The sequence below is a fragment of the Citrus clementina genome, unplaced genomic scaffold (assembly GCF_000493195.1).
Source record: "Citrus clementina cultivar Clemenules unplaced genomic scaffold, Citrus_clementina_v1.0 scaffold_3, whole genome shotgun sequence".
Lineage (NCBI taxonomy): Eukaryota > Viridiplantae > Streptophyta > Magnoliopsida > Sapindales > Rutaceae > Citrus > Citrus x clementina.
In genome coordinates, this window is record NW_006262339.1 from 5,513,287 (window position 1) to 5,536,944 (window position 23,658).

At 36.2% G+C, this 23,658-nt stretch overlaps 2 protein-coding genes across 5 annotated transcripts; one reads left to right on the top strand and one right to left on the bottom strand.

Annotated features, from left to right (window-relative positions):
- The first annotated feature begins 4,883 nt into the window (after positions 1-4,883).
- Positions 4,884-16,376, top strand: LOC18050193. Of its 4 annotated transcripts, none has more exons than XM_024187812.1 (17): positions 4,884-5,104; positions 5,217-5,312; positions 6,291-7,960; positions 8,040-8,357; positions 8,625-8,771; positions 9,438-9,835; positions 10,044-10,507; positions 10,742-10,794; positions 10,871-10,978; positions 11,056-12,893; positions 13,049-13,157; positions 13,875-14,055; positions 14,311-14,378; positions 14,535-14,650; positions 14,734-15,627; positions 15,817-15,913; positions 15,990-16,376. In XM_024187812.1, the coding sequence occupies exons 3-17, from the start codon at positions 6,301-6,303 to the stop codon at positions 16,004-16,006; spliced, it is 6,468 nt and encodes a 2,155-aa protein (XP_024043580.1). In that variant the 5' UTR covers positions 4,884-5,104; positions 5,217-5,312; positions 6,291-6,300; the 3' UTR covers positions 16,007-16,376. The 4 variants fall into 4 exon arrangements, with proteins under 4 accessions (XP_024043580.1, XP_006440299.1, XP_006440297.1 ...); XM_006440236.2 differs by having other exon boundaries at positions 5,217-5,285; XM_006440234.2 differs by having other exon boundaries at positions 5,220-5,312.
- Positions 16,377-16,846: 470 nt separating this feature from the next.
- Positions 16,847-22,546, bottom strand: LOC18050194 (O-fucosyltransferase 29). Its single transcript, XM_006440237.2, has 9 exons — positions 21,944-22,546; positions 21,695-21,794; positions 20,846-20,922; positions 20,389-20,477; positions 20,090-20,279; positions 19,614-19,795; positions 19,155-19,257; positions 18,537-18,865; positions 16,847-17,702 (listed from the first exon to the last, which is right to left on the bottom strand). The coding sequence occupies exons 1-9, from the start codon at positions 22,214-22,216 to the stop codon at positions 17,318-17,320; spliced, it is 1,728 nt and encodes a 575-aa protein (XP_006440300.1). The 5' UTR covers positions 22,217-22,546; the 3' UTR covers positions 16,847-17,317.
- Positions 22,547-23,658: the final 1,112 nt, after the last annotated feature.

Here is a 23,658-nt window from a genome sequence, read left to right on the forward strand (position 1 = left end):
TCGGCTTGAGAGTTTTATTTCGTGTTTTGATCTTTCATGTTTTTATTGCCCTCAAGGACTTGTGGGCTTTAATTACATAAACTTTTTTGTTAAAACTGACCACCTACTTTCAAATGGCTATCTCATTAAAAAAAAAACAACAAAATCTTAGGAGGGTTAAAAGAAAAAATTAACTTAAGTTTTGTTCACCTTTATTTTTTAAAGAAAACATAATGAGTCCTCATTTGAATACACTCTTCTATTTTTTAATTCATTTTTTTATCTGCCTACTATGCACCCGGTGTATGCATGGTTCATTTTTACAGCAGTCAAGTTGTTTACATTTGGTCACATGTTCTGTAATCTCTTATTATCTCAATTGTTGCTTATTAGTGTTCCAAGTAATATACTCCATGTCACAAGTACTCTAATTGGTCTATTGTTGTCTCAACTACTAAACATTAAACCACAGATTTATTAAGAAACGTTTCCAATATATATAACTAAAGATTAATGTAACATATTAACATGATTTTCTCAAATACACTGTTGATGACAAATAAGTATGATAATATTGCAAAGACAAATAGGATTAAATTTAGTTCTTTAATTACTAAATTATTTAACGATTCTAAATTTTTTTTGCAACTGACTTTTTTTCTTTTAAGTGGATGGCATATGAATTGAAATAAATGGGGAAAAACAAATTGGCCCAAGTTGAGGACGAGACTATAGAGTGGGATTTGGATGCAAGAAGCTTGAAGTTGGTATTATGATACTTGATGAAGAAAATCAAAGTGGTGTCATTGAAAATGCTATAGAGATACCATAAGACTGTCAATCTCTTAATTAGTGTTAGGCATGAATATTGATTTACTAATTTAAATTGCCATTGAACAACTGAGCGCTAGTATGGGTGAATTTGTATATCTGATTTTTTATTTTTTATTTTTAATTGAAGGGTTCCAAACAAAATTATTTTGCTAATTTCACTGCTATACCAATGAATTTAGATTAGTGGAGGCTCGGTTTAATGTAGTATATATGGTAATATTGTATAAATGATATAAAATATTTTTAAAAAATAAATATGGGAGATGGAATTAAAAAAAAAAAGGTCTCAATCAACCCAACAATAGATGAAACTTTTGAGTGGAGAAGAAACTAGGTACTATCTACATATCTATTAGTTTATTGATATGTTTTAAAGTACAAAACCTTAAGTTTATAGACTGAAAGTCATTGATAAAGAGGTAATGGACACTAAAATGGACATTTTAGTGGAGAAGAGACAAAGTTTTCTGAAGACTGAAGAGACCCAGTGATTTATTGATGTGTTCAAAAATATAAGATTTCCATTTTATAAACTCAAACTAAAATTCAATTTAGTAATATAAGTAATCTTGCATAAATAATATAATATAGTAAGAAAAAAATGTGGCAGTGTGTATTTACTCTAAAATCTCCTTAATTCGAAGACACGCAATATGAATGTCTCGCTACTATACCATATTCAACATATTGTATTACAAATATCGTTATAATTTATATAATTCCCGTTTTACAAGGGTCTTGGGGTTTGTTGAAAATGAAAATTAATGGCCCAGAAAGGAAATTAGTCCAGTCATCAATTGAAGACAACATCTCGAGCCTTTGCATTGGAGCCCGTTTTATGGAATACTTTTCTTTTTTTTTTTAAATTATGTTTTGGACTTTGATTGGTAAACTGAAGCTATCAAGTGTCACATTATCGACACAAAATTACTTCACTCCCCCTTGGGACTGTAATTTTAGCAATCAACACAAATGTAGTTAGTAATAATGTAAATGGATGCAAAAAAAATATAAAAATTCATTGTTCATGATCCACTATAAGAAAATTGACAATAGATGACATATGCTTTATGATAGAATTTTTTTTTATCATAAAAATATGATGGATTCATGCCTTAATTATGGTGTGTGTCAACATTAATGATGGACTTGTAATAAAAATTTTTTCTATCAAATATATGTTACGGAGTAATAATAGAAATTTTCTCTATCAAAAAATTTATGAAAGAAATTTAATTTTGAATGAATTTGATCTAATTTTAAATTATTATTTCATTCAAAAAAAATTGTTTTAATTGGAAACATAATTTTAAAATGATAAAACATATGTAAAGTGGGAAAAGAAAACAACTCTTCGGTGTTTTCACTCTTTTTTCGATTTCAATTTCACCTTTTTTCAATTTCACATGAACATCACAGATGCATTTTTCATTTCTCACTACAACATCAGCTGAGCCACCACGTCCCAATTCTCTCAATTCCCTCAATTTTTGTATTCATCTTCCAGCCGTTAATTGCACAATACTTTAAATCCTATGGTTATTATTTCTTTCCATATATTTAACTCCATGCGGTCTATCAATGGAACCGGTACATAGTAGTTGTATCCTTCATTTTCTCGCTGCTAAAACTTAAAAGTTATATGCTCTCCATCAGGGATGATAACGGTACGGGGCCGCGAGGAATCGTTATGTTAGGATTGGATAGAGTCTAAATTTTACATTGTTTTATAAAAAAAACAAAAAAATCATGTATAAGTATAACTTTTTATACCTATTGATTGAGCTAAGTCGAGTATGGGTATAAAACACTAATACCCGTACCCGCTCACTAAACCCGTTTGATTATTGATTATTTATTTTTTCAAATATTTTAAAAGTTAAAATTAACAATTAAATCAAATAAATATTATAGTAAAAAAATTAAAACTCTAAAACGCAAACATCAAAACTTAAGCAACTTAGTAATCAGAACAACCATTTAATATGATATTGTCTTAGACATTTACTTGAAGTTTTTAGTTGTTACATTTACCCGACCATCTAAAATCTTGTCCTAACTAAAAACAAATAACAATATTCAAATTAGGGTTAGTTGAAAGGAGTGAAAGATGGACAAGAAAATGCTAAAGTGAAGACTTTAGTTTTCGATCCAAATATTTAGGAATACAATGATTAAAATTGAACTTAACAATCTATCAAATTATAATTAATATATACCTAAAATTGAGAATAATTTTTTTAAATATTTTGAAATAAAGTGTTGCATGTTCATCTAGAAAATAAAAGGGGATATGGGGATAGGGAAAGAGAACGAGTATCTCTAACTTTTATGGAGAAATTCGCGATCTGTACCTATTCAAACTCATAATAGATACGAGTCAATGATGTGGATGTCATCTACCAAATAGACATGTGTATGAGTATTTGCATCCTCGCACAATACACATAAATTAAAATGTTTTTTTGGACTATGAATTTTTGAAAGTCAATCATTACTTAAATTTAATATAAATTTGAAAGCAATCCTCTAGTATAAAAATATTTACTATACAAGAAAAAGGGGAAAAAATGAGGGGTTGTTCCAAATATGTGCAAATTAATTGATCAAATGAGAAGCCAGATACAAATCCGGGGAAAAAAAAAGGATTGATTATGATGAATGCAAGTAATTTGCAAGAATAGATCTAAGTGGGTTTTAATTAGATTAATATTTGTTCTTTTTAATAATTTTATATTAGAAGAGGAATTCTATAGGGATAAGTGTGACGTGTGTTAGTAGAAGCACCGAAAAGAATTAAAAATTTATTTTCAATCTTTTTGTTTGGTTGAAGTAAGCTTTTGGAGTTGGAGACTTGGGGGCATGTGTTCGTATAGCCAATGAAAATTGGGAACTTCTCACACGCAAACTCAAAACTAAAAAAGTGGGTCGTCCTTATTATGTACCCGTACCGACTCCTTTTTTTTTATTTTTAAAGTTTTTTGCAAATTATTATGTACTGACTTTGAGAATAGAATTGTCAATTCCTCCCCACGGATTGAGTTGCAAAGTTCAAGGTAAAAAGGTCCATCTTTATTCTTTTTCCATCACGTGAAGCCGCTTTAATTATGTGCTTTATCATTTGTGCTATAATCACAAATCACTTGGGCTGCTGAGCCGAGTTTATCTACGGGAATGGGTTTCCGTATACTTCTTGTAACGTACATGTCTTTACTCGTTAACATAATTTTTAAGAAATATTACTACAATATACTAATTTTGTTTAGAGATATTAAGTCTCAATTTTTGTTAAAAAGAATACAATTAATTTTTTCCTTATTTCTTATGAAAATAAATGTTAATTTTCTAACTTTTACGAATAAAATTATTTAAAAACTATTTATTAAAATATTTCGAGAGTAAAATTCCACAAAAGAACTTTTGATTATAACTACTAGTAGACTTGAACTTTGAACTAACAGGAAAAAAAAAAAAAGGTACTTTGGAATTTAAGAAACAGACCAGAATGAAATTCCATACCAAATTGTCAATTCATTACAATCTCATTAAATTAAAGCAATTTTAACACTTAGAAAATGCTAAATAAAAGAAAATTAATCAGACGGTCCAAAACGATCGTTATCACGCGCATTAACGTTCTGCATCTTTGATAAGAGATATCCAATGCTCCAACCCAACCTAACGGTTCCCGCCACGTGCCTTTCCAACAAGATATACTTCGGCTCTCGTGGGATTTCCCCCTTCTTCTGGTTCGGGATTTCTCGATTTAAAGTCGCACTCAGTTGCACTAATCCCTACTCTCATAACCCCATCATAGCCGTCCATTACTAGTTTTTTCTACCGACGGTCTCGATTCTTTCCAGTTTCCATCGCGCGCCTGGTCTGTGAGGATAAAACTTGTTACAGCCAGTTACCGTAAACTACTTCTTTACTTGAATCGCACGCATATAGAGACGCCACGTGTATATCCGACTCACTTATTCCCGTCAGATCCTTTCTATTTATTCGTATACCCCCACCAATTTTTTCAAAATTCGATCACCATCACTCATTTTTTTATTACTTCTCTCTCTCTCTCCATTGAAAAAGAAAAAGAAAAAGAAAAAGAAAGGAAAAGGATCTCATTTCTTTAGCGAAGAAAACGAAACAACCCGAAAAAAAACCACATCACTCTCTCTCTCTTCACCTCACTCTTCACTTAACCCCAAACACAAGTGTTTTTTTATTTTTTAATCTTCCTTTTTCTGTTAACCGAAACCCTAGCTCGATCCGCCCGAAATTAGAGATTCCGGTCAGTTTGATTCTTTAAATAATTCTGTTTTTTGTTTTTCTTAGTCAATAAAAATTACAAAAATTTTATCATGCGAGGGTTGTAAATTAGGGTTTTCCTCTTTTGGTCGCAGTAGATGATATTACGATTGGGGACCAGTTGAGGATCAAACGGTTAGGATTTCTTCACCGGATGGAGGGAGGTAGCGTCTCTAGACTTACTTGTTCTGGTATTGTTCATTTCCTACTTTAATTCCTAATTAAGCTATTAGGGTGTTTTCTGTTTTTAGAAATTGGAAAAGTATTGCTTGAAGTGGTGAGTTGCTGAGTTAAATAAGGTGTCTTTTTTTCAGTTATTATTAATAAAAAAAAGCTGTTGTTTTTGGAATATTATTTGAAGTTAGATAACTCTTTCTGCGTTTGTGGGTTGGATTCATTTATGGGTGATAAATGATTACCGAGCTAGAGGTTTCTGTGAGATAATTTGCTGATATTTTAGAGAAGTTGTTATTTAACTAGCCTACGAATGGTTCTTGTGGCAAGTCAGTCTTTTTGATAGTTTAGCGGAGTTGACTTTTGCAAAGCTTGAATTTGGGTTTTTTGTTAATTGGGGTTGAATTTTAGGTTCTGAGAATAGATAGGTACAGGTTTCTGTTAGTTATCAATGCTGGGATATCGCTGTTTAACTCTTAACTAGTTTTAGGGTACATCTTACCATATTCTATTGGGTTCTGTCATGCAAAAAATATTTATGGCCTTGCTCTGTGTGCTCTTTCATTGGAAGCATATGCAGTTGTGCTACTTTTGCATTTTTTATTTTTTGTGGATGTAGTGAGTTAACTTTTGATTAAAATTGTATAATCAAGATTTCTACTCTTGGGTACTTGACATAGGTGAGGTGTGTTCCACAAATCAGATTCATCTATACTTATTCTGACTTGCAGACATGCTGCTGATTTATTGAAAATCTAATAAATTTTAATTGTTTACTGACGTTCGGTGGTTGAAGTTATATAATTTTTAGCTCATAAGTGTTTGTTTTCATGGGAAAAGTGTATGGCTGGAAATTCATAGAGCAATTTTTGTGGTTTGTACTAATATTGTAGGGATGGTCTTCAAATTTGGAGACTTGGTCCTTGCATTATTTGTGAGGTCTATCTCTTGTTCTTATAATTTTCTCTCTCTGGTTTACCATATGTATGTTGTAGGCGTACACCCATGGATTATAATGACAATGAATTTCAAAGCCAGAATCTTCAGTTAGCTGGTGAAGGGAACACCAAATTTCCTCCTGTTTTACGGCCATATGCTCTTCCTAAGTTTGATTTTGATGACAGTCTTCATGGACATTTAAGATTTGATAGTTTGGTTGAGACAGAGGTGTTTCTTGGTATTGAAAGTAACGAAGATAACCAGTGGATTGAGGAGTACTCTCGGGGTGGTAGTGGAATAGAGTTTAGAACTAGTGCTGCAGAATCTTGCTCTATTTCAAGGCACATCAATGTTTGGTCAGAGGCCACTTCCTCAGAATCTGTTGAAATGCTATTAAAATCAGTTGGGCAGGAAGAAAATATTCCTGGAAAAACTATTATGAGGGAGTCAGATGCCTGTGATGAACTCGGTTGTGTAGTAAAACAAATGGAGCTAGGTCCAAAACACAATGATGACAATCTTTCTAAAGGAGGTGATGTTGTAGATATACGGCCAATAGTACCACCTGATGGTGTAGGAGGGGGCCAGCCTCAGGCTGATGCGAGTTTCCAAAAAAACAAATGCGAGTCGTCTGTTGATGGTGGTTTAAGTGATCCAGCTTCAGATGGTATCAGTGGAAAGGGCGACATTGTTCTATCCAAGGAAAGCTATACTGTTGATCAAAGGAAAGTGGATACTTTCATTGAGTCCCTGAATAACAGAACAGAAGAAGATTCTTCTGCTTCAGGGATGCAGTATGACAGTGTGGTTACTTCTGGCTCAAATGTTAGTTTGAGTGGCCGTCAGTTGAATAAGCAAGATGCCCCACCTCAGAAAATCAGTAGTAGTGAAGACATTAGTGGAAACGTAGATGTTTTACAAACAGGGATCAGTGGTCAACAACAGGAATGCCATTTTGTCCAAGGGGCTGAAACCAATTATCCGAATTTAGAGGGAAATATTGCTGATACCAGCATCCCAAATTCACAGAACCCTTTTTGTTTGGCCTCAAGGATGGAATCTCTGGAGGAAGGAAACATAATTGAAGCTGCTACTGGTAAGGGTGGAGAATCTTCTAATATGCTTAAGGAAGATACTGACTTGCATAGGGTAGAAGACTGCAATGAGAATGTTCGGTCTGTAAATCAAGTTTCTTTGCAAGAATTTGAGGTTGGTGATACATCTAAAGTTAATATACATGAGACATCACCAGTGGCCTTAGGATGTGATAATAGTTCTCAGAGAGTTGAAGTGGACAATGCCATTGATTCTAACTCATCTTTGTTACCTCCGGAGGATAATAAATTTTCTACAAGTGAAGCTATCAAAAACAGTGATAGTTATGGAGGTGGCATTTTTACTACAAATATGGAGGATTCTACCACTCAACTGCCAAGTGAAAAACCAGTAAATTTGACTTCGAAAGGTGTTAATGATGTATCTGAAGTTCGTGTTCAGGATTCGAAAGTCAATGATTCAACTTTCATTGTGGCAGAGTCTGTAGAAGTGCATGAGGGAAATGCTGTCTCCAGGCAGAGTGATAATAATTGTATAGCAGTTGATAAGGAGAACACAGATCTTCCTTCTGACCATAGTAATACATATGAAGTGGTCGTTGATGGTAGCAAAGAAAATGAGATGACAGCTTCGAAATCTCACTCCGATGCTACTGCTAGCAAAGAACCAGGTATGTATTATGAGCTCATCCAGTATGTGTTTCTGAACATCAAGCTTGCACGTTTGCTGATTGTTTCTCTCTTATGCAGCTCGGGAAGATTGTACCTTGGTATCCCATGACACAACTGAAAGTGTTCTTTTGCCTTTTGAGAATGTTGCAGATGCTAATGCTGCTATCATTCATCAAGATGGTCAAATGATGGATGCTTGTAATGAAGAAAGCCAGTGCGATTCACGGGTAGAAGTGCGGAATGAAGTCAGCCAGGAGTGTGTAAAGGAGTTCGACGGGTCTACTGTTGACCCTGATTCAGCTAGGGAGGTTCAAGGTGCGGAGATACAAGTTATCTCTGAAAAGCATGAAGTAACCATGAAAGAGAATCTTGGAAAGACGTCCTCAGAAGTTTCTGGTGATCAATTTACTTTTTCAAGATTGGATTCTTTTTGTTATAGCTAAGCAACTGAAGTCAAACTTGAAAAAAACAGATGACGACCAGCATTGTACATATAGACATTTGCTGAATAACTTGCATCTTTATTTACAACCTTTTCATGTGTGTTTTGAATTGATTTTACCAACACTGGATATGGGGCATGTTCTTTTTGGGCAGATTACCTGTATGTTTATTTTATTGGAACCCTATGATATTGATGGCATCAAATGATTATCTTATCAGATCCTGAATCACTTCCAAAGAACAGCGAGACAATTGCACAAACTTTACCTCTGGAGGAAATTCACGGTGGTGCTGACCAAAATGGCCAGGAAGACAATGAATCAAAGTTGATATCTGGAGATAAGATCTCTGAGCCATGCATCGATGGTGAGCCAATTAGTGGCGTCAACATTTTTATTGATGAATAAAATGATATTTTTGTTGTCTATGTTACTTTCCATATCTTTATTGATGAATAAAATGATATTTTTGTTGTCTGTGTTACTTCCCATATCTTTATTGATGAATAAAATGATATTTTTGCTGTCTGTGTTACTTCCCATATCTTTATTGATGAATAAAATGATATTTTTGTTGTCTGTGTTACTTCCCAAATCTTTATTGATGAATAAAATGATATTTTTATTGTCTGTGTTACTTCCCATATCTTTATTGATGAATAAAATAATATTTTTGTTGTCGATGTTACTTCCTAGAAAAAGAACATGAGAAGCAAGCGAGAAGTTCTTGCTTCTGCTGATAATCCAGATATGAAACGTGAAGGATATAAGGTTTTTTCTTGGGGTAGTGTCTTTAACAAATAGGCATATAGCTTGCTTACTTTTTATAATTCTGTCCTCAACTGTTTGATTGGTTTTGATGACTTTTTTTTTTTTCTAAACCACTTCCAATATGTATTATGTAACGTTTATGGAAATTATCTTATTTTTGTAGCACATATTAACTGAGTGCAGAGATCTTAGGAAATTAAATCCTATGGGTGTCCATCTTCATGTTTATATATATCTATTAAAGTTGTGTCCAATTATGCAGGTGATACCTTAAAAATGCATGAAGTTTCTATTAGTTCTACTCCTTTGTCTGAATCTGATGCCAAGTTTCCTGCTGTGGAAAGTGGAAGCAGTGGTTCCTATCTTGATAAATCTATCTGCGGGTCCCCTACTGTCATTAGAGCTACTGAACTTTCTCAGACTGAAAGTGAAAAGCAAGGAGTTGAAGGATCTGCAGATCAGAATAATCCAGTTTCTGAGGGCATTGATGGAGGTGCTAACAAATTTCAGTCTGTTTCTCCAGATTCAAAAGAAAATGATGCCTCCAAAGGTGACAAGAATTTCACGTTTGAGGTCAGTCCATTGCCAGATTCATCTGGAAGGGAACCTGGCAAGAATTGGCAACCGTTTCCCACTATACAAGCTACTACGGCGTCGCCGGTAAATTTTCTTGTTATTTTTGTTAGAAAATGTGTCGCCTTACCTGTTGTCACCTTTTCTGCCTGGTGCTTTGTGTCACTGATATTTTCATATGTTGCTAGAATATTTTTGTTATTGATTTTTTTCTTAAATTTTTGGTGGTTTTATGGTGTAATTATTTTAAGCCTAATGTTACTCTTCTGATCCTTACCTGGAGTTATTTTTGAAGACTGTAGAGGGGACTCCTTCAACTTCTGGTGTTTGCCAGTCAAATTCTAAGATTGCCCAAGATTCATCTCGTGGAAATCTTCGAGCATCTGATAGGGAGAATGTACGTAGTGTTTCCAAAGGTACTTCTGAGCGCAAGACAAGGCGGACATCTACAAAGGCTACAGGAAAAGAAACTGCTAAAAAGGGAAATCCTATAAAGGACACTACCTCAGCAAGGCCATCAGAAAAGGGGGATAGGACAAGCAATGTGCCCCTAAGTCCATCTGGGATTTGCCAACTTGTGCAGTCCAATGAGATGCAATATGGGCATGTCGATGGTAGCTTGAAACCGTTTGTTCTTACTACTTCAGCATCTGCTCTGCCAGATTTAAATACTTCTTCACCCTTAATGTTTCAGCAGCCTTTCACTGACTTACAGCAAGTGCAATTGCGTGCACAGATATTTGTTTATGGAGCTCTGATGTAAGTGCTCTTCCTTTTATACAGTATGCATTTTAATTGTCATATCGTGGCATGATTTGACCATAATTACTTCACAGATATGGTTTATCCCTGACATCTGACTTTTAGGTGCTTCTGTTTTCCACTCCATCAGCTTATATGTTGCCTAGGATAAGCTTGTAGAACTTTATTTCTGCTTTGGTGTTATGATTATTGGACTTGCCAACTTAATTGTCTAGTAAATCATTTCTGCAGACAAGGAATAGCACCTGATGAGGCATATATGATATCGGCATTTGGTGGACCTGGTTAGTGTTCTTTTCCCTATATATTTGTTACATATCGACTGTTTTACAAAGTTACTCCTGCCCTTTATATGCACAGATGGTGGAAGAATTATGTGGGAGACTGCCTGGCGTGGATGCACTGAGAGACTACATGGTCAAAAACCTCTCCTCAATAATGCAGAAACGCCTTTGCAGTCACGATCAGGTAAATATTTCACTCATAACTGTTTAATATAATTTCTGAGCTGGAGTTTTTAGTTGACAGAATTGGCATCTAATTAGGCACAAGAGCTCCTGATCAAGCAACTAAACACGGTGCAATCCCTAGTAAAGTTGCATCTTCACCCCTTGGTCGAGCCATTAGTAAGGGTACTCCTTCACCAACTTTAAACCCCATCATACCCCTTTCATCACCACTTTGGAGCATTCCTACACCTTCCGCCGACACTGTGCAATCTAGTGGCATGCCGAGAAGCGCGGTTATGGATTATCAGCAGGCGCTTTCTCCGCTGCATGCTCATCAAACTCCATCCATTAGGAATTTTGCTGGCCAGAACACCTCTTGGATGTCTCAGGCCCCTTTCCGCACTACCTGGGTTGCTTCTCCTCAGACTTCTGGATTTGATGCTGGTGCTCGTTTTCCTGTGTTGCCCATCACAGAAACAGTTCAGCTCACTCCTGCTAAAGAACCATCTCTGCCCCATTCATCTGGCATAAAGCATGTATCCTCTGGACCTATGATTCAAAGTATGAGTCCTGCTACTGTTTTTCCTGGAACTTCCCCTATGCTTGACCCTAAAAAGATGTCATCATCACCCAGTCAGCATTCTACTGATCCGAAACCTAGAAAACGAAAGAAGACTCCGGCTTCTGAGGATTCGGGCCAGATTATGTTGCATTCTCAATCTCAAACAGAACCAGTTTCGGCACCTATTGTTAGTAGTCATACGTATACTTCTGTTTCCTTTGCAACTCCTGCTAGCTTGGTGTCTAAGGCCTTCACGGAGAAAGAGATGCCCGTATCTCCTGTAGCTTCTGCTGATCTCATTAGAGGAGGGAACAAGGAGGCACAGCCGAAAGCTTCTTTGTCAGAGGAGACCCTTACTAAACTTAAACAGGCTAAGACACAAGCTGAGGATGCTGCCACCTTCGCAGCTGCCGCTGTCAGTCACAGTCAAGAAATATGGAATCAGATGGATAAGCAGAAAAATTCCAGATTGGTATCTGATGTTGAAAGTAAGCTAGCTTCGGCAGCCGTTGCAATTGCTGCTGCTGCTGCTGTTGCAAAGGCAGCAGCTGCAGCTGCCAATGTTGCATCAAGTGCTGCATTGCAAGCAAAACTGATGGCCGATGAAGCATTGGATTCAAGTGATTATGGCAATTCTAGTCTAATTAATGGAACTTCTCTTTCTGACAGTGTGAAAGATATGGGAAAAGCTACTCCGGCATCCATCTTGAAGGGTGAAAATGCAATGAGTGGCTCGAGTTCAATTATATTCGCTGCTAGGGAAGCTGCTAGGAGGCAGGTTGAAGCGGCTTCATTTGCTTCGAAAAGAGCTGAAAATATGGATGCCATTGTAAAAGCCGCTGAGCTGGCAGCAGCAGCTGTGTCACAAGCTGGAAAAATTGTTGCTTTAGGTGATCCTTTCCCTTTGGATGAGCTAATTGAAGCAGGTCCAGAGGGTTATTGGAAAGTACCCCAGGCTTCTACTCAACTCGTTCCTACATCTAATAAGATGAATGGTGAAAGATTGAACATGGATTGTGTTGGAGGAGGTTCGGATACCTTCGCTGGGCACTCAAAAGAGGTTCCATCAGAGAATAATGGGGAAAATGAGACCAGTAACCAACAGGGGTTTCCTACTCTGAGAAATATATCTGGTGAGTCGTTTGACGACCATGCTCCATTGGTTGATGGCATTTCAGGTTCTGTTGTAGCCGGTAGAAAGAATATTAAAGGACACAAAGGTGGCAAAGCTTTGGATTTGACTAAGACAACTGGGGTTGTTCCTGAATCCAATATTGGATCGAGACCCCCCCCAATTACCATTCAGATTGAGCGAGAAAGGGGTTCTGAACCTCTGAAAGACAACATCATCAAGGAAGGTTCTTGTGTAGAGGTTTGTCAACTTAGACTATCTTACGATATCTATTTTACTGGATTTTGGGAAGCAAAACTTTGATTTTATTATTTGAAAATATTGCTATCCTTTTTATCAAAGTTTTCTTTTGTTATTGGATCTGTGCGCTAACTTGGTCGTTTAATACCTTTTAGGTTTTCAAAGATGGGGTGCAGTTTAAAGCAGGCTGGTATACAGCCAATGTATTAAGTTTGAAGGATGGGAAGGCTTATGTTTGTTACGATGAACTTCCATCTGATGGAGGTTAGCTAATATTTTTTAAGTACAGCATTTGCTCAAGTAAATCTATTTAATGTGGGTGTGTAATCCAAAATTAGTGTAAAACCCAAAAGAAATTATTTTTGGCATATAAAATGTGTTCTTTTTTCTTCATACATCTAAATTAGAAGGTTTTGGGTTAATTGGGTTAATTTTTGTGTGAATTCTTTTCGGATAGGGGTAGGATGGTGGATGGGCTTTGTATAGATTAGCTGGCTTCCCCCGTTTTCTGTTATATTTTCGAGCACCTGCTCCAGCTTTTTAACTTTTATCTCTCATCTCGGTTTTTCTTTTAACTAGAAAAGTACTTACGGTGGATTGCTCATGACACAGTCCACTATTGTAAGATATTGGTATCTTCTGTGAACTAAACCTTCATATGAAACCATGATATGTACTGGCACGAGGTTGAAACACTTGAATTGAGGATCTGTTTGCTATAAAAGGAAAACAGGATTATAATAGTGTCATATAGGCTAGCTTGACTATGAATTGTATATAATGTATTCTTGTGCTTCAGAAACTGAGCTAAGAGGAATGAGGGCTTAGTTTATTAATTTTAATTTTTTTTATTACAGTAGGATGCAGTTACCTCAGTTCTCCTCACATGGACTTATTGTAAAAGGAATGGAAAATTTAGATTTTCGCTTCATCTCTTTACCAATTGTTATTGTATAAACATGTATGATTTTCAATCTTTAGGTTTGGAGAAGCTGAAGGAATGGCTGGCTCTTGGAGGTGAAGGAGAGGAGGCACCCAAAATACGAATTGCTCGTCCTGTTACTGCCATGCCATTTGAAGGAACAAGGAAGAGACGCAGAGCGGCTATGGGGGAGTATACATGGTCTGTTGGGGATAGAGTCGATGCTTGGATGCAAAATAGGTATGTGCTTGCATCACTTTATTTGTGTTCTTGTTATGTATTCGTTGTAAGGCATGAGATAACAAATGTAGGATAGGAATGAAGGCAAATAATCACATTGAGAGTCAGGACTTAACTACACTTTTTTAGGATTTGGTAAGCTTGACTGGCTATGAAAACATTGATATTGTTGATAACAATCAGTCTCCTGCTGTCTCTGCCTCCTGTGTATTAATTTGTTTTTTAAGTTCATGGTTGCTTGATTTTATTCTTCAGCTGGTGGGAAGGAGTTGTCATGGAAAAGAGCAAGAAAGATGAAACGATGTTTACCATCCAATTCCCAGGTACTTGGGACTGATTAATTGATGACCTGTGGTTGTTATATGCTTCCCACGTAGGATAGAATATTATATTGATGACCACTTCCTTTGATATAAAATCGAATAAAATGTATAGCTTTTGGCATGAAAATGAGTCATTTTTTGTGGTTTTGCTGACAGCTCAAGGATTAACATCAGCTGTTAGAGCCTGGAATCTCCGACCATCTCTCATTTGGAAGGATGGGGAATGGGTTGAATGGTCCAGTTCCACAGGGAACAACCGTGCTTCTCATGAGGTGATTTTGCTTGATGTCACTTTGTTGTGAGCTTGGAATTTTTTTGGTCAGTTGCTTATGCTAATAATTGTTCTGATTTTCAGGGTGATACTCCACAAGAAAAGCGATTGAGATTGGGCAGTCCTACAGTTGCGGCCAAAGGGAAGGATAAATTATCAAAGGGTGATGGCATTGTGGAATCTGGGAATCCTGATGAGCCAACGTTGCTTGATTTGGCTTCAAATGAGAAACATTTCAATATTGGTAAGAGCGGTAGAGATGACAATAAACCTGATGCACTTAGAATGATACGGACTGGTCTGCAGAAGGAAGGATCAAGAGTGGTTTTCGGGGTTCCTAAACCTGGTAAGAAGAGGAAATTTATGGATGTAAGCAAACATTATGTTGTGGATGAGAGTAACAAGGTCACTGAAGCAAATGATTCAGTTAAATTTGCAAAATATTTGATGCCTCAAAGTCAAGGATCAGTATCGCGGGGATGGAAAAATGCTTTAAGAACTGAGCCAAAGGAGAAACGTCCAGCCGTATCCAGGCCCAAGGTTCTCAAGTCTGGAAAGCCGCCTCTTTCAGGTAGAACGATTACGCAGAAAGACAATTCTGCAAGTTCAGCAGTGTCTGCTTCTGAAGATGGGGCTGATATAGATCACACAGCAAAGATCAAGGATTTTGTTAGGCATGCGGAGAATAAATCTGGAAAGCATGACAGTATGGAGTTCCGATCCTTGTCTACCTCTGAGGAAACAGCGGAGACTCCAATTGTGTTTTCCTCAATGCCTTCCTCATCAGGTGCTCCATCTAAGAGAGGCTCCGTATCAAATTCCAGAACTGAACGGGTGACAAAAGGAAAACTTGCGCCTGCAGGTGGAAAGTTGAATAAGATTGAGGAAGACAAAGTTTTTAATGGCAATTCTGCCAAAACATCATCTGAAGTTTCTGAGCCCCGAAGATCTAACCGAAGAATTCAGCCAACATCAAGAGTGAGTTTACGAACTATTGATTTTTATCTTAAATTTTGGCATTAAGCATTTGAAACGGGGATTATGTTTAATCAAATTGATTATTTTGTTGCCATTATGTTTCCTTACCCTTATTTAAAAAAAAATTAAAATTGTGCACCTCCTGCTGTCTGTCTTAAGTTGTTTTCTTACTGATTTTGTTGCCTGCAGCTATTGGAAGGTTTGCAGAGTTCATTGATCATCTCAAAAATTCCTTCTGTTTCACATGAAAAAAGTCAAAAAAGTCAGAACAGGAGTATCTCTAAAGGTGAGAGCTATTTTCTAGTTATATTGCTGAACTGTTTCATTATTTGCTAATGAAATTGACTGGTTGATTGTAACAGGGAGCAACCTTGGTTGAGATGAGCTCTTGCAAACTGAGTCCAAAGATAATCCAGTGGTTAAAAGCTGACCAGTATGCTCCAGCATAGGTTTTGTGTATATTTATGGTAGATGAGAAAAGCTAGGAATGGAAATTCATGCTTCCTTGGGTTTAGTTATGAGATCTAGCTGGTAGATGTTAATATTGATTTTTGTTAACATTATGATATGGTCGCCGTAGGTCTTACCTTATTAGGATGTATATGGAAAATTTCCATGTAGTTTGGCTTTAAAATTTACATAGAAAGCTTTGCAGACATTGACATTAAATACTGGGACTGGTAAAAGGCTCCATCTGACCCTACCAAAATCTTGTTTCTTAAATATAAAAATTTGAATGTCTTTATATCTTTATGCTTCAAATTGACATTGATCCTTGGAAAAGTTAGGAATGCGTACATAACAACTAAGGAATAGTTTTATCTTCACGCTTGATGTTAGATTTAATATTTGCGGCACTTGTTATATAAGAGATAATCCAATATTGTTAGTTATTGGGTTAGTCTTAAACTACGGAATATCAGTTTTTTAATTTATGGTTGGAGCAAAGATATAAATTTTCAACACTGTTACCTTTCTCACAAGCTGAACTTGGGTGGCTGGTTAAGTAACAGACTGAAGTAATTGTTCTTTTCGGATTGATCAAAGTACTGGTAAGGATTTGGGTGAGCAAACATGCAATTTAACCTTCTCAAGGATATGGGATGGTTTCGCGTTAAAAGAACCTCTTTCGAATTTTCGAAAATATTGAAAATGGCGGCTTTTAATTAGTAGTTGAGGGTCTGTATGCTGATGTAGGGTGCGAAGATTAGCTGGTGCCCTTATCAAATTCCACTCTGGAAAAGGAAATATTATTAGCACTAATGCCCAACATTGTACCGCCAACAGTTCAATCATGAAGTAAAAGCTGAGTAAATTACAAACGCCAAACAGAGTAGAGTGAAATTTTGTCAATGCAACAGACACAGCTCCAAGCCTTCAACAACATGATTTTTACCGTACCTACAAATCTATGCATCTATCAAAACTATTTATGAACAATTGCAGCCATCAAACCTCCCTTTGTTTCTGTACATAAATCGGTCCAACATGAGAGATCTGATAAATACCAGATACTAACGTTGACCTAGCTTGAGCCCCGGAGCTGAACTAAAATTTTGGTGCAGCAGGATTACAGTTGGCATTGAGATAAATATTGATTGCAAAGCTGTTAGTATCTTATCCAACATCAGATCCATTTAAGAACAAAATATTGGTCATCAAACCATTATATAGCATCCTTTCATCCCCGTCAGTCTGGAAAAAGTTCTTCACCTTCAATGTCTACTGAGGTTATCGGTTCTACCAAGCCTTTTTTCTTAAATTTTTTCTCACCCTTTTTCTCTCTGTCTTTGGATTGAAGTTTTGCAATCAAATGTGCGGAAGCTTTGTCTAAGTGATGATCTCTATCCTTGTGTTCCTCATCAGTGACTGGTTTCTCACAAATACAAGAGTAAGGGAATTCATGGAACTCGCCTCGACCTGGTTTCATCTCTTCAGGCTCTCCCATGAATCCTCTTTGACACGACTTTACCTTTCTAGCAAAAGTATCCCAATCCATCTGGTTCTTTGCCATGAACAAAGCACTGAGCCTCTTTGCATTTGGCCTGATGGTCCTTTTATGCCCCATGTACCTCCTTTAATCCATAACATGTGATCAATAAGAAATAGTAAAGCAATTAAGGTCCAAAAGAAAAGAGATATAACAGCAGGGATAATGATGAGAACAATGAAGATGCAGCACTATAAAACCAATGCCATAAAGATTCAGACATAAGTTATTCGTGCCAAAACTAGGAATCTGCATATTGCAAAATTTCATTGTAACTCTAGTAACTAGTAACTATTATTTCACTGGTAAACAGTGTAATTTGCTTCAAATTTTCGGACTATTTTATGAACAACCTTTGTCAGTTAAGCAGAAATCATGGAGGAAATTATCAATCAGTGCCAAAATCAGGACTGCGCCCATTTTCACAGGCACACCTTGCAGCACTTCTAAATTCTTTTTAGTCAATTTCTACGGTGCAACTTTCAGAATCCAGATCACTAAATTTCATCCCTCTATGTCCAAATGGAGTAGGAGAGTCAACATGTGAGCTTTTTGCCATACAGTTGCGACAATGCAAGAAAAAGGGTCCTCAAAAAGTCTATTAAGCAGATCCTCATTCAGCCTGAAGGCTGATAGTTATTTTGCTATATGTTTTAGCCATCTAAAAACAATATCTGGATGCTAGCACAACGCATGAAGAATAGTTGAATCAGGGACTGTCAATGAGTGGTGAATGAGTAATTCCTAAAACATGAGTCATGCTTCCATGAAATGAACCCATTTCAAACATCATCTATCCACAAACATTCACCAAGTAATTTTTTTCGGCACAACTTATTTATCAATCCCTTCATACTGAATAAAGCTTATACTTAAATGCATAAGAGCATCACACAAAAGAAATGGACTTGATTCTTACCTTCGACCTGCAAGAATTTTAGCCATATTTCCGTTGTTATTAGTGACAAAAACATCACTCTCGTCACAAACAATGTAGTCAATGGCAGCAAGCCGAGAGGAAAACTGAAGAAAAGGTTTCAGCTCTTCATCAGCGAGCATTTCCTTTGTATAGAAGTTTGGGAATAGTTCTCTTAAAGGCCGGAGAGTCTCTTCTCCCCCATATATTTCTCCAGAAGCAACATAGAGGTGCGTGTCATTAGCAAAACCAAGTGCCCGCAGCATCAAACCCACCTCATGTGGAGTAAGTGGACACTTCCCTCGCTTTCGCTCTCCCTCCGGACTTAAGTCCTGTATTTTAATGGTTAAAGTATAATTATTAGTCCAAGTTACATGACATATGTGAATGAAACAAGAATTCATCTTCATGAGCATCGTACATTTTACCTTTGGGTAATTGGTTCAGAAATGATGTTTATGCATTTCCAATAAATTATCCATTAAAAAGAAAGAAAAAAAAATGAAAATATATTATGCATTTTGTCAAGAAGTTTGGTTATTTGAGAACAAATGAATTCAAACATTTTGCAAGCAGAGACCAACAACAAAAAACACAAGTCAGAAAGTAAAGCAATCTCACAGGTAATGTTGCCCAGCGTTTTCTTATTTCACCAAGTTCATATCTTTCTTTATCACCCCCACCATAGTAACACCCAGAAAACGCTAGCATATCAGGTTCAAACCTGTACTTCAAACAGTTTTGATCACATTAGAAAATTCAAACATGTAAGATGAAATTTACCGTGCATATATGTTGGTGTACAAGTATGCATCATGTATGTATATATGAAACTTCTTGTTTGTTAGAAACACTAACATGAGAATGTGAAGCAGCAGGAGAATACAAACAATTTACAAAGGAAGTGGTCATGAAATATTGAATGCCTAGATGATTTAAACATATCCCAGATTATACAAGGAAAGGGAACAGAAAAATGGGAGTTGCATCCGCCACATACATCATGACATGTTTGATTGTTAGCAGATAAAGCATCACATGCACACTAAACTTTTTCCACTTTTAATACTTGGGGCGAACCTCAGATGAACTGCAATAAAGCGTTTTGCCATACTTCGCATTCTCATAACAAGTTTCTGACCAAGTTCTTCTATAGGTTTTGTAAATCTCAAAGCATGATAATTGACTCGGCATCGCATCTTCTGCAGCTCTTCATCAAGGTCGTTAGCAAGTCTATAATCAAACTTTGTCAACTGCACCACCTGCAAAATTTCAGAGTGTAAGTTGCCCCTTGCAACCCAAAAATAACCTTTCAACAAATGCAGTCCTATGGATAACCAATAGACAGGTTAGCTCATTACTAAATCTGTCCTCACAGTTTCAGGGAATCAGAGGCATTCACAGTTCTTGAGAAATTTCGAGTTGCAATATGAAAAGACATCTCAAGAAGTTTGCTAAGAAACAATAAGGAAATATAAAGTTTGATTACACAAAATATTTATCTAATCAAATTTAAAGAAAATATAAGAATTACAGACTGAGCAAAGTGGTCTTACACGTCTTCTCAAGAGTATTGGTAGAACTTGATCTAGATAATATTCTGGGGTGGACTTCCTCGGAACACGCATAGTATATGGTGGTTTCTCCATTGATCGCATGACTTTATCAGGAACCCGTTTGACTATAGTCACATCCTTTGCGAGCGAAGAAATGAAATGATCAACATCAAAAATATTGGCGAAGTCACTGCATGCCCACACAATAATAATAAAGAGGTTTATAAACAACACAATCATAAAAAGTAAATGATACAGTTTAAATACCACTCTTAGTAGTTGTTAGAATCTCAAGATACCTATCATCTTTCCAATAGGAATGATGATCCAACTCAGGTACAACCAATGTAGCATTAAGAATCCGTGCAACAACCACAGCATCCGTTATCTGAATGCAAGAAACGAATTGTCATTTCCAAACAAATTAGCAAAAGGACTAAATCATGAATGCCACCACTTAGTGCAAAATGCTAACATCCAAAAATCCCTCCTAGGACCCAACTCCATCAGGCCAGCACTGAAAATGACCACATTTTATTATTTTCATTTTGGCCTAAATATGAATCTACTTGGAAAAACCACTCATGATCCTACTCAACCTTTCATAACCAAAAGTCAACTAAACCAAAGCTGCTGGTCCAAAGACATATAGGTAAAACATAAGAAAAATATGAGTTTTCTTACTTAAAGCATTTCATATGACAACAATATCTTCTAATAGAAATGTGAAAAGAACATAAAGAGATACCGACTTACCCCTGTTCTTTGTTGGTTCAATCCTCCACTTGCTGCAATCAGCAAATAGCCATTTGATGACCGCTCACTTCTGGCACCTAAATATCAAGAATGGCAGTGTTAGAGCCGAGAAAAAAATCAAAATATATATATATATATAGAGTGCAAGATCATGCGATGATAGGAAGGAATTCATAAAATCAATTCCAATAATGCATCAACATGTAAACGTTCTTCAACCTAGAGAAACTGATTACTGCATATATTTTGCTAAGCAGGACCAACAATTGTGCGAGTTAGAGAAAGTAGTAACAAAATATGCATGCACCATAGTTCAAATTATCGGTGGAAACACCTAGGAAAATCACCAACAACTTACAATCTTTCAAAACTGGAGTGGCCCTTTCTTGGCTGACACAGGAACCCTATGCTAGTAACAAGCTCTCAGTCCATTCAAGAAGCTAATTATCAAACAAACCCATTTAAACAATTGATAATGATAGAAAGAAACAAGAGTGTTACCAGCTAATTGACCTGAATATAGTATACTCCTGCAAATGAGGTCTAAATACAAAAACTAGGCAACTTTTTGGAGCGTCAAACCTAGATTCAGTAACTGCTTTACAATTTCAACAAATGAAAATGATAAATTCACTTCTTCGTACTATAGCTTGTAAATTATACAAACCTAAAAGCATTGACCAAATTCACAGGTCAGAGCTAGAATTTCACAAAATAAGTTATTGCCAGTAAATTTAAGGAAAAAAAAAACATGTGATTCGAATTCCAAATTGTCGAAGAATGAACCCACAGATTTATCAGAAGCCATTAAGAAACTAAGGAGAATAAATTGACACACGTTGTACTTACGAGGAAATTTTTTCCTTCTTTCACTGCACCCGTGGTAATACTTGGAATATCTCGATTTCCAAATATCAATTGGTTGATGCCGTCTTACAATTCCATCTTTCTATACATTAGCACAAATGATAATTCAACAAGTCAGTCAATGACTCAATGTAGCGCAGTAATTTTTTAAAAGGAAAACTAAAATATAAAAAATTGAAGTTATAATTTGAAAATTAAAATAAATTAAATAAATAAAAAGAAGAAGATTACTAATTTGGAGTACAAGCTAGGCTTGACCAATCGCTGAGAGTACCACTCGAGATCAGAAGCTACATGACCGGTGAAGAGGGAAATCAAGCCCAAAGCAAAAAGCATCAAACCACAAATTAACGACCAGGGGATTTTCCTACGCTGCGAAGCATAGAATCGCCACCTCCACAGCACATACTGTTTGTTAGTGCCGCCGTTGCAACCGTTTTGTTGGTGTAGCGAAGCCAGGTTCGCCGATATCAAGCTAAACCTCCACGCATTCGCCACGCCCATGAGTACTCAATTTCACCATCAGTTTCATCATATAATTACACACATGCCATTGCACTTCGCATCATCTAGTGTAGTACAGAGCCAGTGTGGAGTCAAGGGAGGGGAGGGTATGCGTGTGAATAATGTGAATTCGGAGCTTGATTAATTAGGGTTTGTTTTGGCGTGATCAGTGAGAGAGAGAGAGAGAGAGAGAGGAAAAAAGAAGTTGTACACTTCGAAATGTGGGAGACTGTAGAGGCTTTCGGGAGAGTGAGTCTGTGCTACGTTGAGTAAGAGAAGGCCAGGGCTACTGACTACTGAGTGGATGCTTTTTTTCTTTTAAATATTTAAAAAAATTTATTGTAATTGCTGTGGTTTTAAATGAAATAAATTCTCTTCCAAATTTTACTGATTCGAAGATCAAGTGTATTTCTATTTTTTTGAAAAATTAATTTAGAAAATTGAGAAGGAAAGAGAGGGACCCATTATCCCCGGCTTTCAAGGAATTAGATGGAAGTCACAAACCTAAACGGTGGCCGCTGTCACCGTTTTTAGGAAATTGCTAGTAAATACGACGGTGGGAAAAAATAAATAAATAAAGCAACTGTTATTCTTCACGGGGAGTCACATTTGTGCCACGTTATCTTAGTTGTGTTTCACGGTAATATTTATAAATCAGTAGTACTACACATCTTAAATTTTTTATCTTAAAAAATTATCTCAAATAATGTGTCATTAATTGAGTGGTTGATAATTCTTTACAAGATCCAAGTAAATTAATTGTATTATCTCACCAACTAATTGATAAATGACACATCATTTAGGATAATTTTTTAAGATAAAAAATTTAAAATGTGTAGCACTACTCTTTATAAATTATTCGTCATGTCTATTTGAAGGTCATTTTCTTGGCTAATCCATTTCTTTTGTCATTAATTTGTCTTTTTTCTGATAAGCACACCCAATTACGACCTCTTATTCTCAACGCTTAGTATGTGTTCTGATGTTCGCTAATCGCTATCCTAAAAAAGTTAAGGAATAATATTTTTAAAAAAAAACATAAATATATTTTCATATACATATTTGTGTGCTTATCACTACTCAAGATTAAAAGAGTCTCCTGTGTTTATTGTGGAGTCAGCAACAGGGCACAAGTGCAGTCGCATTCAAGCCATGAATGACTCAACAGGGCAGTGGTTTGTTCCCAACGCTTGTCTTACGCAAAAGGCGACTCTCATTTTCAATTAGCATCAAATATATGCCTTAGCTGAGTGTGAAACTGTCAACTGTGATCGTGAGCGTAGTGGTGGTCCTAGATATTTCTCATTCTTTTTTAAATTGTGCTGCCACAATTACGTCCCATATTGATTTAAGCCAAAAAAGAGGAAAAAAGAAGGCTCGTTTTGATCCTTAAAAATCTTCTAGCCCATTCTTCTAGTATCTACTTCTATTCATAGTATTAT

Bases quoted from the DNA above. Each gene is read 5' to 3' on its own strand.
- LOC18050194 (XM_006440237.2), bottom strand. From the start codon at position 22,216: ATGGGCGTGGCGAATGCGTGGAGGTTTAGCTTGATATCGGCGAACCTG. The intron at 21,795-21,943 runs GTAATCTTCTTC...GCTAATGTATAG, and splicing joins CTAGCTTGTACTCCAAATTA to AAAGATGGAATTGTAAGACG. The intron at 20,280-20,388 runs GTATCTTGAGAT...GTGGGCATGCAG, and splicing joins TCCTATTGGAAAGATGATAG to TGACTTCGCCAATATTTTTG.
- LOC18050193 (XM_024187812.1), top strand. From the start codon at position 6,301: ATGGATTATAATGACAATGAATTTCAAAGCCAGAATCTTCAGTTAGCT. The intron at 10,979-11,055 runs GTAAATATTTCA...GCATCTAATTAG, and splicing joins GCCTTTGCAGTCACGATCAG to GCACAAGAGCTCCTGATCAA. The intron at 15,628-15,816 runs GTGAGTTTACGA...TGTTGCCTGCAG, and splicing joins GAATTCAGCCAACATCAAGA to CTATTGGAAGGTTTGCAGAG.